Source organism: Gouania willdenowi, chromosome 15 (assembly GCF_900634775.1).
Source record: "Gouania willdenowi chromosome 15, fGouWil2.1, whole genome shotgun sequence".
Lineage (NCBI taxonomy): Eukaryota > Metazoa > Chordata > Actinopteri > Blenniiformes > Gobiesocidae > Gouania > Gouania willdenowi.
Genome location: NC_041058.1, coordinates 25289418 through 25304724, shown reverse-complemented (window position 1 = coordinate 25304724; position 15307 = coordinate 25289418). Strand labels below are relative to the sequence as shown.

The 15307-nt window shown below is 37.9% G+C and overlaps 1 protein-coding gene across 1 annotated transcript; it reads right to left on the bottom strand.

The window, feature by feature from the left end:
* Positions 1-327: 327 nt before the first annotated feature.
* On the bottom strand, positions 328-15307 carry ttl (tubulin tyrosine ligase). Its single transcript, XM_028468648.1, has 7 exons — positions 14664-15307; positions 10034-10112; positions 9729-9961; positions 7764-7899; positions 7267-7536; positions 5452-5595; positions 328-2308 (listed from the first exon to the last, which is right to left on the bottom strand). Exons 1-7 carry the CDS (start codon positions 14830-14832, stop codon positions 2110-2112), a joined length of 1230 nt encoding a protein of 409 aa, XP_028324449.1. The 5' UTR covers positions 14833-15307; the 3' UTR covers positions 328-2109.

The window sequence follows — 15307 nt, the reverse complement described above, 5'->3', positions numbered from 1 at the left end:
AAAAAATAAAACTCAACCAGGCACTTTGAAAAGGTTCTGATGCTGGGAGACGTTGTAATGAAGTGTGTGGGTTACTACATCCATCAACCGAACATTTTGATTTATCCTCTCATAACTTCGTCATCCTTGAGCTTGGACTACAAAATCGCAGCGAGAAATAAAAATGGCAGATTGCTCGAAGTGTTGGGCCTGGAGTCGATGTCCTAATTTGGCAGTTCCGCTGCAAATACTGTGATGTAACAGTTCAAAAAACGTAATAGAGAATAGAAAAATCGAAACAGATTGAAAAATATGAGCAAAACAGAATATAAAGATATTTACGGAGCACCTGAAGAGACTAATTAGATTTTTTCTGTACTTCTAAGCACTCTAAATATACAACAAAATGCATTTAAGGGCTAAAAAAGTGGATTTAGCATGATATGTCCCCTTTAAAGAGTCAATCAAGCAGAACCATGTAATACAAAGGACTGTAAATTTAAAAGCTAAATGTTTATTCTTTCCTCTTTTTGTGTCAATGTGCAATGCTCCCTAAGGCACGATCTCTTTAATGGAAATACTTATTCAAAAATACCAACAGGTTCACAGAAAAAAAAACCTGGTTTTCATCTTCTTTGTGTTTCATACAAACCGTCGTATTCTTCCATATATGTTTATGTTTCTGACCCTCAGTCACTAAAGTATACTCCTCTGTTCAGACTCATCGAGTTACCAAAGTGCAAAGAAAAAGGAAATTAATAAGTTTTCCCTTCTGTGTCTAAAAATAAATCTAAAAAAACAAAACAAGAATGGCTATAAATATAAATCACACATTTAGAGAAAGCTAAAGTATTTTTTCTAAAGAAGAAAAACAGAAAAGCAAACGTTGGTTTACACCTAAACTTACTTCTATTTATAAACTTCCATTCTACAACAAAATCACAATAAAAGATTTTAAAAACTTAAGCTAAACCTTTAAACTTTGTGGCCTTGGTAGGATACAGCCACAAAGATGCATCAATACTCTGATGGAGTCCTTTTCACTAATGTAATCTAGGTTGGTTCTACGGTGTTCTGTTGAGAGAAACTAATGAGGATCTGATTAAACACAAACTCCTATGAAGGAAGACACTGACACTAAAATAATGCATGAGGCTAGGACTCGCTTGAAATAAAAACACACACTACAACTTACTTTACTTCAATTTCACCATTAGAACTAAAATGACACTTTACAAAGACTTCCCACCGGTACGGTGCACATTTTATGACATCCTCAGGTCTCAGAGTGAGCTATCAGGTATCAGGAAAACCTCCGTCAAATTAAATGGCCTCAGGTTTCAAAATAAGTCATCAGACTCGTAACCTCAGGCCGTAAAACACGACATGGCGTTTTATTTTGAAGGAACTAGAAGTACACATGATGAAGTAAGTTGATCAACATATTGTTGGATTAATGCATACATAGTTAAATGAAAATTAATTGATTTATCTTAACCTTTAAAAATAAATAGAAAATAAAAGCTTTAAACTTACTCTCGTATCCAAAGCAGCACGTATTATTTAATGATTCATGCTTATTTCCGGTTTCTTCAAAATGTCATGTTGTCTTTTAGAGTGTGATGCGGTTTAGTCTGATGGCTTTTATTTTGAAGCCTGAGGCCATTTCATTTGACGGAGGTTTTCCTGATACCTGACTCTAAGACCTGAGGATGTCCTAAAACGTGCAGCAGCAAAAGTTGCTGTTCTCTTCTCTTGTCGTAAAGAGCATCGTCACCTCTGAAAACAAGTTGGGACTGACCACAGAACAAGCTCCAAAGTATATTTTAATGACTTCACGATGTATATTGCATGGATTGAGGAGACAGAAGCTGATGCAATGACAGGCAGCCATTTTAAGGGGGCGTGGCTGGGAACGTAAGGCACTACTCACAGCATCTCTGCTTCATCACTCACCTTCATCCATTCATTCAACTTACTTTTGACGGGAGAAAGTACAGGATGTTCTAAGCAGCTGATGTCTATAACTCCATATGTTCTCACCATCCTGACATTCAAAGCATGCATAGTCAGCAGAACGTGGGTCACTCCTGGAGGGCAGAGGAAAAGCTAAACAACGTCTCCTTTGGCTTACAGTCGAGTGAAAGGGCCCACGTGAAGGGGGGCTCGCATTTTGGGAGAAGAGCAGGAGTTGGTGGTGAACATTGAAGAGGGAGAGGAAGAGTATAGTGATGATGAAGCAGACGAGTCACTGCTGCTGCTGTTTAGGGGGAAGACACTGGAAATGGCCACGTCCACAATGCCTTGACAAAGCTCTGGGTAGAGTTTCCTGAAGAAGAGACAAACACACGTGGAGAGTTAGCTGACCATGCATGCAATGATATCGTCACACATTAAATACTGCTGAACATCTCGGTCTAATGTCAACTCCTCCAGCTCAAAGCCATTGGAGTTTCTCTACAAACAAACTGTTACAGTACTGGACAGGAATCCAGAGCACTACCACTACTTTGTTATTCTCTAAAATCACCCATGGTCTGTCTTCTCCTCCACTTAAAGCAGAACTAAATAACTTGCGCTGAGCGCTCCCCCTAAAGGTCCCTTTTGGTTTTGTCACTGTCGTCCTCACCCCCCACCACCTGCCCCACCCCAAAGCTACATGCGCACATTTGCTCTCCCAAGATGGTATCAACCGATTACTGAAAAATCCTAATACAACAGTGACACTAAGGGTGCTTTCAAACATATAGTCCCATGTGACCATGTGAACAGTATGAGGAAGAGAGACAAGTACAATAAATGAATGATGTGGGAGTAATACGGAAGGGAGTGTGTGATGTGTTTGTTTGTGTGCTGACAAAGCGGCTCTGAAAATGGATGGATGGATGGATATTTGTGTGTGTGCTGCCCAATGGAGCGTTGGGTTGTGAGTGTGTGCGTGCCTGTTGCCGCGACACGTGTGATTGCTGTGTGTTTCTGCTGAGCTGTCACTGCATGGAGTTGCTCCGTTCCTCGGACAAAGGTCTTCTCTCCCTTTTTTTGCTGGCTCCACCATGATATAAGTTTGAGAAAAGTGAATTTATAGAGAACCATGTGCAGACACGGGGCTGATCATAATCTAGCATTAGCTTGTATTGGGCTGCCGTAAAGCAGAACGTCTTGCCACTGGGTCGGAGGCAGAAAAGTTGCAAGTGCGGTTTTCTGGCCAGAGACAGCAGTGGTAGATGAAAGACCCCCCTATCACCCCATAAACACTTGTACTACCCTCACAGGGACAACGAGAAGGATTTATTAGGGTGAAAAAATTACTTAGTTCTGCTTTAATCCATTTGTAAATATTAGAAATGTAACACAAGTAGTGCAGTTAGAAGAGACTGCACACTCCCAATGAGGAAAAAGTACATTTGGCCAGTCGTCCTTTGCATTTCAAGCTCCCCAAGCTGGAATGTATTATCTCTAAATATTAGGGACACTCCCACATATAATGAATTTACGCAGCTAAAAAAATGGCGATTGTGTAATAATCACATCTGCAATCATCAGCCCTGATAGTCATGAGTTCTCATGCATTTATTTTCTATTTATACTAAAATATGTATCGAACAATTTAATGAAACTGATTTGTGTATTTTTAGGAAGGTGAATTATAAAGTTTTATAAATGTTTTTATGCTGTTTTGGATTTTTTTATTATACTAATGTTGATAGATTTTGTTTTAAAGGTGACTTTTACCAGCTGTCCAGGGACAGAGATATTATTGTATATTGTTACTAACTCTATAATGTTTGCACAATCAAGTGTATCAGCAGATAAAACTCTGCACAAGACATGAAGATTATAAACTCTTTACCTAGGAGGTCAGATTTTGTTTATTTGTTAACAGGATTATATTAAAAGTACATAACGGATTTTGACAAAATTTAAACTAAAGATAAACCTTATGCTATGGAAGACTCCAGTACATTTTGGAGGGAATCCAGATCAATAAATTGATGCTGGATCAATTTCAAAAATAAAAAAAATCTCTCATCATAGGCGTATTTTCAAAAATGCATATCTCAGTTTGTAATTGACTGATCATTATGAAATTTGACTTAGTTTAGCCGGATATGTTGATCTGGATTGTGCATTTTACTGTGTTTTTTAGAAAAAGTGGGGCTGTCTGTACATTTTGAAGCCTTTAAAGGTGCAGTCTGCAACTCTTATAAAAGTGAGTTTTTGTAATATTTGCTAAAGCTGTCAATATGTAAGAACAGCTTTACATCAAACTAGTAGTTTGTGTGGAAAAAACAGGCTCATTGAGTCCCCCTGCTGCTCCTGCAGCCTTTGGCAGATTGCCAGAATGCACCAGCGACCGAGCAAAAAGAACCAAGATTGTGTTTGATGGGCTGTCTGACAGCTGTTACTCACAGGCCCCGCACCTTTCTTTTTACAGTGTATGGTCTGGAGGAGTAGAAGATGGAATTGGTGACTTTTTTGCTTGTAAGGTAATTACTGCTGCTTGATTTACATTATGTTTGATTTGTACTTGTTACACTAGAACTCTGTGGTCCATGTGTTGTTTGTGTGTGTGCACAGCAGCCTCCATTTGGCTGCTGTAAGTGACACTGTGTTGTTGCTGCTGCTAGAATGTGGTGTGTGCACATAGAGAGAGAGAAGCGCTGCAGTAACATGCTTTTAACAGAGCATGTTATATTACTATGATGTTGCTGTCAGACTAACGTTAGCTTGTTAGCTCCTCTGAGGGAGGGACTTTGGAAAGTTTGGAGGCAGGGCAAGAGAGCAGCGGGGAGGGAGGGGGAGGGAGGGATCTGAGAGTTGGGGACGGCACCATTAAAGCAGAGATTCCCAACTTTTTTTGGGTCGTGACCCCATTTTTACAAATTTCTGGTGAAAACAGAGACAATTTTTCTCTTGAATTAATCTTTGATCATGTTTCTTTTATAGTGTGTTCCAAATACAGAGTAGCCATGATTAGTGCACAAAGTGACAATACATATTTTTATACTGCTTTTAAATTGAACGAGATTTATATCGGAGAAAGTGATATTATAGAATACAGTTTTTTGAGATTGTGTGTGGTGTTTAAATGTGAAAAAGAATTACAATTTTTTGGTGTTTCCCAATTACTAGAAATTTCAGGAGACTCCATTTTAAATTCAGGGGGTCACGATCCCAAGGTTGAAAAACAATGGTTTAAAGTGTGAATGGTCATGGTACAATGATCCAAATAACCGCCAATGTTTGACAAAGAGGATATTTGGCAATTGGCTGAGGTTTGACTCTCTGAGTGCTGTTGTTTTTTATAGATCAGTGTTTTCAGTCAACATTTAAAGGTAAACAAAATGCATAAGAAAAAGATGACAAACAAGGGCCCTATACTGTATGTCAAAGCACAAAGTTCTCTTTTTGAACAGGACAGTGAGGAAAACACAGGCCTGATGTAGATGTTTTAAAACCAGTGAGACTGACTGTGCACATGCAGGCGCTCCATTGATCTCAATGAGCCACACTTTGAAACTCTCGTCCACCATGAAGTCGAACCCCAAGAGTTGAAAGCTTTGGTAAGGGAGGTGTTTGGTGCTGATGGACGGCTCCATGCATGTCAGACAACTCCTGAGACATCAAACACAGACACACAAGAATATTATTATTATTAACCAGGGCTGGGGTTCATTATAATTGTAATTGATCATTATTACAAATTTGGGCGTAACTATAATTGTAATCGTAATTGAAAACATCTGTTGCTGTTGTAATCATAATTGAGTTCAGCTAATTGACTTTATAATTGTAATTGGCATGCAAATTCTATAAAACAACTGCTGCTTTAATTAAACGCAAAACTGGGGAGTCATGTTAGAGTTCAATGGTATAGTATTTGAGGTTTAGTTTCCCAAACTTGCCTGTTTTCTAGAGTTTTAGCCCTCTGAAAAGCCATTTTTAGAGCGCTCCTAAAAACAGGCTGTTTTCTGGGCCTTTATGCATATGCATAAGCGGGCGTAAACACACACTGCTCAGCGCTGCTTCAGAGTGTGTGTTTATCACAGCAGCAGTAAATCATTAACAGTCTCCTCCTCACCTCACAGGATTAGTCAATTTAAGACGACAGTCCATTGGGTCACAATCACGTCAGATCATCTCGTAAAAGCCATACGAGGTGGTATAACGACTACTAAAAATCGAACTGATTGACACCGATCGCTCTGCGCCGCAGGGAAGTAAACTCTCAACTATCAGCTGAGTCAGCTGTTTCAAACACATGAGCTGCTACGCCGCTTTCTTTTCATCCTCACCTCTTATAACCACATAGTCCATACATAGTCCATTTAAGACAATTGTCCATTGTTTTGTCCAACTGCTGAATTGCATTGGGTCACAAACACATCAGATCATTCCATAAAGGTGATACAAGGTGGACCTGAAAGTGGAACTGATGGTAAGCGCTCTTCGGTTTATCTACAGTATATACTGAACGTAAAGATACTAACTGTAATATCAACCTGCCTTCGCCAAGTTACCTGTGAGGTAGTTTGAGAGGGAGGAGCTCACATTCTTATAGGGTAGGAGGAGCCAGGATTGTCAGGAGGAGGATCTTCCAGGTTATGACGTCACAACGCGAAAAAAATCCAACTCGTCCGTTTGGAGCTGACTTTTTACAAAATGTATGTTACAAAATGAATAACAAGGGAGGGAGGAAACAGAACTTTTTTAACTCTGTCCCTCTGAATGAGGCTAAAGGGATGTATATCACTGTAGCAAAACCATTATAAAGTGACTTTTTCATAATACAGCCCCTTTGAGATATGGGTCAAAACTGACCAGTTACCATAAGAGATGCTAACATAAAGCTAACACAAAAGGAAGGTCAAGTTTTATGTTTTGTTTATTTAATCATAAAAGCTCAGTATTGTGATTAATCAAATTTGAACTTTAGTAATTAAGAACGTAATTGTAACGGACTTTCAGTGGAAAAATAATAATTGTAATTGGAAAAATGCTGGTTACTGTAATCGTAATTTAGTTGTAATTGAACATAGTTAATTGAAAACGTAATTGTAATTGAACATAGTTAATTGAAAACGTAATTGTAATTGAACATAGTTAATTGAAAACGTAATTGTAATTGAAAAATGTTAATGACCCCAAACCTGTTATTAACAATCTCTCACCATGTGGTTACAATAATGAAGGTTTTCCTAAACTATTGGCTCCAAGTGAAAGAAGCTCAACCACTTTTCTGTTCCTGAGATGTTCCAATGCAACATCCACACAGAAAGGACCTACTTTATAATCTGCTTGATCTGTGGCAGTATGGAGGCCTCCAGGGTAACACTGTGGGTGTTTAGGAGGTACAGTCTGAACTCGTCAAAGAACATCTCGTTGCCCTCCTCGTATCTGCCGTAGTTCAGCGAGTGCTCCTTCTGGATGCAGTGGTTGGTCAGGTGACTCGTCATGTCCTGCAGGTTAGAGCTGTTGTATGGCTCTGAGGAGGTCCGCAGAACGCCCTCCCGGTACAAGTAGATGTTATAATGATGGTCCACCAGCACCCAGCTCCTGATGGCAACAAACAAACACACGCACGCACGCACGCACGCACGCACGCACGCACGCACGCACGCACGCACGCACGCACGCACACACGCACACACGCACACACACACACACACACACACACACACACACACACACACACACACACACACACACACAGGAAAATGACAAATCCAGACTGTGTGGAACACGTGTGAACAGAGAACATGAGACATTTTTTATTGACATGCCTGATGTCAAACTTGCGATGTCCCGGCTCCAACAGCAAAGGGTTCTCCAGGTACTTCTGGATAACATGAACCTGTCCCTGATTGTCAATGTACTCCAGCAGCTCATTTGCTTCACAGGATATCAAAATACCAGCACCTGTGGCAGTAAAAACACACAAAAGTAAAACACATCACCTGTAGAAGTAATGCAAAAAAAGCAGGCAGCACTCTACGGTCAGGTTAGTGATGAGTGGAACAAAACAAAAAACAGTTTATGACAAAGACAATTTAACACTCCATCAATCAGCAGTGCACACAAAAATATTTCAAATTTTCATTCAAAGTTTGTTGCAAGTTCTCCCAGAACACCTGAAGGAATTTTGTTGAAATAAACTAGACTTCATCTGAAATCCTTAAATATAAATCCATTTAACACTTTACAGAGGAGGGCAGGTACAACATGTGCTGTAATGTTTCAAGTTTTTCACTATTTTGGATCTAAATAACCTCACATTACAGCTGGACATCAACACTCAGATCCAGTTTTGGTTGTTGCATTAGGGTCAGTGTAAGTCTTGGTCATTTGAAAATGAGTTTTTCTTTTAAAGGATCCAAAAGACATTAACAAAACTTTAAAACATTTTCATTTAAGTTATTGTCAACAAAATTAACACTGATAACTTTGGAAATTGACCAAATGACCAAAAATTTGTCTGATAAGATGCATAACAAACCTTTGTGTTGTATTAAACCCAAATAGTGAACATTGTATCACTGCATTAAAAAGAGAATTATTGGTTTCGTCTGTACTGAGCTATACAATCTTCACAACCAATGTATAAAGGGCTTTCTGGAAATATTTAAAGAGTAACTAAACCCCTGCTTTCTGCTGACCTGCCACTAGGTGGGAAATTCAAAAAAATGCCTTGATTATGGGCGTTACTGCTGTAGCAGTAAGACACGCCCGCTCAGACAGTGCTGGCAGTGACAGACCGCTGCTTGCTCAACTACTCTATATAATACACAGCTCACAGGCATAAACATACAAACACACACATGTTACTCACAAACTGTCCCTGCTCTACTCTCGCCATGAGCCTCAGAACACGCGGCCTCAAACACACATATAAAGACACACACACAAAGACACACATAAAGACACACACCGCAGCGATAAATACATGCACGTTCGCGCACACGCAGAGACAGATGGGGATACGCACACTGTGTGTCTGTAAATGCACACATAGCTTGATGAACCCTCTGATGAGCGCACAATCTGTTCTTTATAAAAGCACAGAGTCAAAAACAGCATCGCTATGGCGACTGTTTCACACACAGAACATTAGACTTCCTCAATCAATGCTCACTGAGGGCTGTGACTGGAGGAAACCCCTCCTCCCTCCTCTCAGCTTTTATAGGAGGGGCGGGGCCAACAGTGAAAGGGGAAACGGGAATCTAAAGAATCAGTTTCAGCCAATAGCAAAATTCACTTGTAATAGCTGACGTTCAACCCTTTTATTAAAGTACTTTTACTAAAATGTTCAAAGTCAGACAATCAACAAACAGCACTATTTTATAGCCAAATGCAAATGTATTCAGCAGAAAAAAGTGGGTTTGGGGTTTAGTTACTCTTTAATCACCACACATCTTTGCTAGGCTCAAAATCCCAAATTATAAACAAGTGACAAATCACACAATTTCATATTATGCCAGTTGTACTCAGTAGGAAAATAAATTCTGTTTTTAACCTTATAAAATAACCTTTGAGCTGCATCATCTGTATGAAAAGCAATTTTAGTTTTTCTTTAAATAAAATGTGATTTGATTTGATGTGTCAGGAGATGACCAGAAATCTGTGCTAGCATAAGAAAACATTAAACTTTTAAAATTTTATTTCACATTGAAGCTGGTAGAAAATGTTGCGGAGCAGCACCTGCACAGGGTTTTGGTGTTACGACAGAGTTGGTTTGGTTTAAAGTTTACCTTTAGCTCCAGCAGAAGACTTGGCTATCCACACTGTTCCCTCTCCGCTCTCCTTCTTGGCGTGGTAAGAGGCAAGAAAAACCTCACGCTCGTCTGTTTTGGGGTTACTTTTCAGGTAGCCGATACCATTTGAAGCAGGAGCCACGGGGGTGTTGAGGTTCGTCGGGTAGATCATGTAAGATTCTGGAAACCAGTTACTGGAATCTGACAGCTCTGGACTGGTTTTTATGAGCCTAATGGTCAGGAATGGGTAATAAACATGTTGTAGAAAAGAACAGTACAATATTTAAAAGAGGAAAACTTACTTGACCAAGGAGGCCTTCCTACAGAGCTTATCAGCTCCCCTGTAGTAATTCACCAGCTGCACAAGTCCTGGTTCATAACCTGTAAATCAAAGCGTGGATATAGAAAATGTTTCAATCTGCTGCTTTCTGCTTCATATACATCCTGAGTGTCCATACACAGTAGGGATGAACGATTTTGGAAAATAATCTAATTGCGACTTTTTTTCCCTCAATATTGCGAGTCCAATTTAATATGCAATTATTTTTTCAAGGGCCTCTTGTCATGTATTTGTCAATGAACACAACCAATAAATCAATCTGTTTCATAATAAACAATTTCAGATTTATTTAAACTTTAAATAAATATAAAATACAAATTTTAATGCACTGATTACAACAATAAAGCAAACAAATCTGTGACTTTACCTCTTCAACATATCTAACTTACTTCACGTTTCATGAAACATGTAAACATGTGGACTGCACTTCTTAAACACTCTCTGAACTGAACAGGACAGTACAAGAAAGAAAAATAAATAAATACATTTTAATATTTGCAGCCTTTGCAATTAGAAAATCATGTTTTATATCGCAATATCGCGAATGAAAATAATCGTTCAGCCCTATTATACAGTTATACTAAAGTCCACTCATTCCAGTAACTGTGCTTTCCATCATCATTAACCAACATGACAGTCACGATGTAGTAGCTTAAGTTTTCCACTTAATTCTGCTGTGTCATGTTTTCAGCTGCATTATAGCAATGCGTATATATTGCATATATCATTGTGTATTGTGTTTATTTTATTATTATTTAAACTTATATTTTGTGAAGTTCTCTTCCCATTTGCAGCAGCTGCAATATTCATTAATGTATTAAAAACTGTTTTTAAGAGCCTTCTGTCTTGCTTTATAACATATAAAATGTTTTAAAGCATCTTAATTTCTTGTTTTACATTTATTTAGCCACTTTTAGTTCTAGTTAACATGTATCCGTTAATGCATATTGTGAATGCAAATGGAGTTTATTTGCAGAATAAATGAATAAAATGTACACTAACAAAAATCCTAGTATATCTGAGATAGTTAAGGATCTCTTTTATTGACATATGTAGTAAATGTTTTAGAGCTGATTTTATCTGTCACAGATGAATCAACATTGGTAGTAGTGCAGCCGATCTATAATATGTAACGGATGTATTGATGTTTTTGCTTTGTGTGAATTCTGTGGTTCTGTGCTGAGCTTTCTGCATTATAAGCTACTATGCTTTTGAATCAGCAGCAACAATTTGCCTTTTTTGATTTATTCATATTTACTGTTTGGAATTTGAGCAACTTTATTTTTGTTTGTTTATTTCATTCAAGACATTAAAATTAATTCATTTCTCCTCTATATTTAAAAAAAAAAAAAGAAAATCTGAATGAAAAGGAGGCAAACTGCAAAGCAGTCATTATCACAATACAGTTACACTTCTTTCTTTCTCTATTTCTTCAACATAATACATTTCATATTATTTTTGAACATAACTGATGTTATGTAATTTGATGTCAGCATTTATTGTCCCTCACTGTTCTCAAATTGGGTTTTTCGAATATCTCTATTCCTCACAAGTTATAATTACTCTCTCTCTTAATAATGTTTTTTATTTTATTTTTTTATTGCAGATTTGTGGGTAAGATTTTTAAATGAGCTTTGTACATGATTTTTAAAATGTTATATTCATCCAATTACATATGCAGTACTATTCTTCTTTGAATATTTTTTTTCATATTATATTCTGGAAATACAGTTTGAACAAGTTTGATTTTCTTATTTATCAATGAGTTTTACAGTCCTTATGTTGACAGTGTTACTCATTAAAGTTTTTTTTTGTAATTGAGTTATGTTTGCTTCTTTTTCTTGTGTCATATTTTGGGTGTTATATATGAATATGAATTTGTGTATGTAGAGTATGTACATATATCCTGTGTATATCAACCTTCTTATTTCATATAACAGACGATATACTGGCTATTGACCGATATATCTGTCATCGATAGTAGTGCTGGGTGCTGGGCGATATGGCCCAAAACTCACATCTTGATATTTTTTATCAAAAAAAAAAGAGATATATGATATAAATCTCAATCATTTTCAGCGACTCCTAAAACAAGAATTATGATTAAAAAAAGTTACAAAAATATGTATATCGATAGAGGCAATATTGAAATTATCTATATCGCCAAAATAGAAAACTTGTTATATCTTGAATGTCAATATATTGCCCAGCTGTAATCGGTGAATACATCGGATATCGGCTCTTTAGAACCTTAAACATCGGTATTAGCTTTTCCCCTAAAATCCAATATCGGTCAGGCTTTATTTTATTTGATGAGATAATGTAATTAATTTAAGGAAGTGTATATTGATACGGAAACATGTCAACATATCAATAGCCCCCGGTACTAAGGGTATGTTTCCTGGACCTTTTCTACATAAGCGTAATGTGCCTGTGATTTGGCTAAGTGGTCGAAGGTGCTTTACTCAAGAATTCTTACTTCCGCTGCCGTGGGTTCGAATCTCGCTTTTATCATATATATTTTTTTGATTTTAACAGATTTTACACTGCAAATCTCACCTTTAAAAATACATATATGAAAAAAATAAACATTTTAGGGTATTTCCTGGGTTATTGTTTGGGCTAAAATAAAAGGGTTAGCGGGGTAGCTAAAAATAAAGGCCGTAGCTACAGGTACGTTAAACGCATACCTGTCAAGTATCCCGTTTTGGCCGGGAAACTCTTGTATTTTACCCCTCTTTCCCGCCATTGTCCCGTATTAGTATTTTCCCGTAAATATCCCATATTTTAATGTCATAATAATTAAAAGATGCCTTACTAAACTGAATGCCATCACTAGAGTCGTGAGAACTGCCACCTGAAATGGCCTGGGTGACAGTTCTCGCGAGATTAGTGCCGACAACTGTAACAAACCCGGAAACAACCAAGAAGAGAGATTATGAATGAAGACGTTCCGGTGAAAAAAACAAAGAACTCGTGTAAATACGTTGTGAAATGTAACAGAGAGTTTATCTTCCTAAAAAGCAGCATGATGTGACACAGTTACACGTTCTGTTAGATTAATAACTGAGATTTTAACGTCGACCACAGCGAAAGGAACGACGTAAGTCACCATGAAAAAAATCAGCCAATCACAAGCTCCACAAATATACACTGATTTATAAAGTGTTAAAGGATTTAAAGTCTACAACAAATGTGTCTAATAAGTCATTAGTGAATACCAGAGAACCACTTGAGTGAGCATGAGAAAATAAAATATATAATGAAAATAAAATGTTAATGTCTAACTTAAAGACAAGCCATGTGAAATTAGCAGTAAATATGCAACGTGTTGACTTGTATATAAAAAAGTAAGTATATTAAATAAACACATGTGCTTCATATACACATTTATATTTTTATTTAGGTTGTTTTATAATTTATGAATTAGGGCTGGGCGATATATCGAGATTCAAGATGTATTGAGTTTTCTATTTTGGCGCTATAGTAAACTATAATATTGCATATATCTATATATATATATAGCTTATTATGTCGCTGCTTTTGTTTCTCATATCAACATGTAAAGCTCAGTTAGATGGATTTCTGAGTGCACATATTGTGCAGCTGTTTGTTAATAAATGTCCCTGTGTAGCATTTTGCATCAGAAAATTTAACCCGAATTGTCTTTCTGGTCAGACTTTATTTGACAAAATGATCAAGATTTAAATCGTATATCACCATTTTGAGAAAATTTATTGAGATATGACTTTTGGTCCATATTGCCCAGCCCAAGTAGGAATGTTCACAGCATTTCAATGTTAATAACGGGTGACCTACCAGATTCCAATGACATTATTGTATTTAGTAAATGGTTGATAAGTGGTATCTTAGATTTCCTGTACACCTATCTTAAAATATAAGGGATACTGGAGCTTGGTTGGGTGGGTGGGACGGCTCGTAGTGGGCGCCAGAAAATTTCCCTTATTTTCAAATCCAAAACTTGACAGGTATGGTTAAACGTATACGTAGACTACCTCTCAATGGATATGCAGCGCCCCTCATTGGCCAGTTTAGGTCACGTGATAGGTGCACCACTTGACTTAAAGTCCCATCATTTGTATTTTAGCTCACATTTATTTTTAGCTACCCCGCTAACCCTTTTATTTTAGCCCAAACCCTAACCCTAACTGTAATTCTATCCCAAACCTTAACTCTAAAATGTTTATTTTTGTCGGAAATGTATTTTTAAAGGTGGAATTTGTTAAATATGTTAAAATTTTCATTAGCGGTGAGTGCGGCACATTATACCACTTGAGTCCCAGGGATATGGCTATATTTAATGTACCTCCACACACTTTCAAAAATAAATATGAGCTAAAATAAAACTGACAGAACTTTAAGTCACGTGGTACACCTAAACTTGCCAATGAGGGGCGCTGCGTATCAATACACTGACGGTCTATTCATACATACAAATTATTGTAACATTTCTAGAAAACTCTTATGTTGCTAAATCAATTCTGACAAAGTTAGGTTACATTAGCGATGCTGAATCTTCATAAAGGGTCGGAAACTTCTTATATGAACTTCAACAGAGTAAAATGGTTTACCCAGCCGTCCAAAGGGCAGTCTGTTCCTTTCACCGAGCATCAGGTTAAATCTGGGATTGTCTCTCTTCAGCCTCTTCCATTGTCCGGTGGAGAGCAGGATTTTGGAAACTTCTGCATAAACAGAGCTGTTGTCGTCCCGGGAAACAAATGTGTAAAGTGGAGCAGTCATGATAGCACACAGAAGTGTTAATAACAGAAGTAACGGTGCTGTGGTGTCCGCACTGTGACAGACAGCTCAGGGTTATCTCCTCTGTCCAACACAGACAGACCGTGTATCCATCATCACCATCACAGCACTCACACTGGAGCTCGGGGAGCGTCGTTAGGCGGTCGGAGACTCTTGTGTGTTTATATAAACAGCACAGGGGGAACAGGGGTCCATGTTCCTCTGCTGTCCGACAGGGTGTGACTCTGACTACTGCAGCTGGGACTCCCCGTGGCCCCGGCTCGGTTTAAGCTAACACTACCAGTTACGGACTGTTAGCAGCTGCCTTAAAAGAACACTCTGTGTTTTCGTCCACCAGTAAAACAGTCATAGTTGTTCACAGAAACGCTGTGATTCAAGCACACGCAAAAATACATTTAATTTCCCACCGCTTTCATGCGCTTTATTCTCTGAGGATCGTCATCCGCAGCCAGGCGCT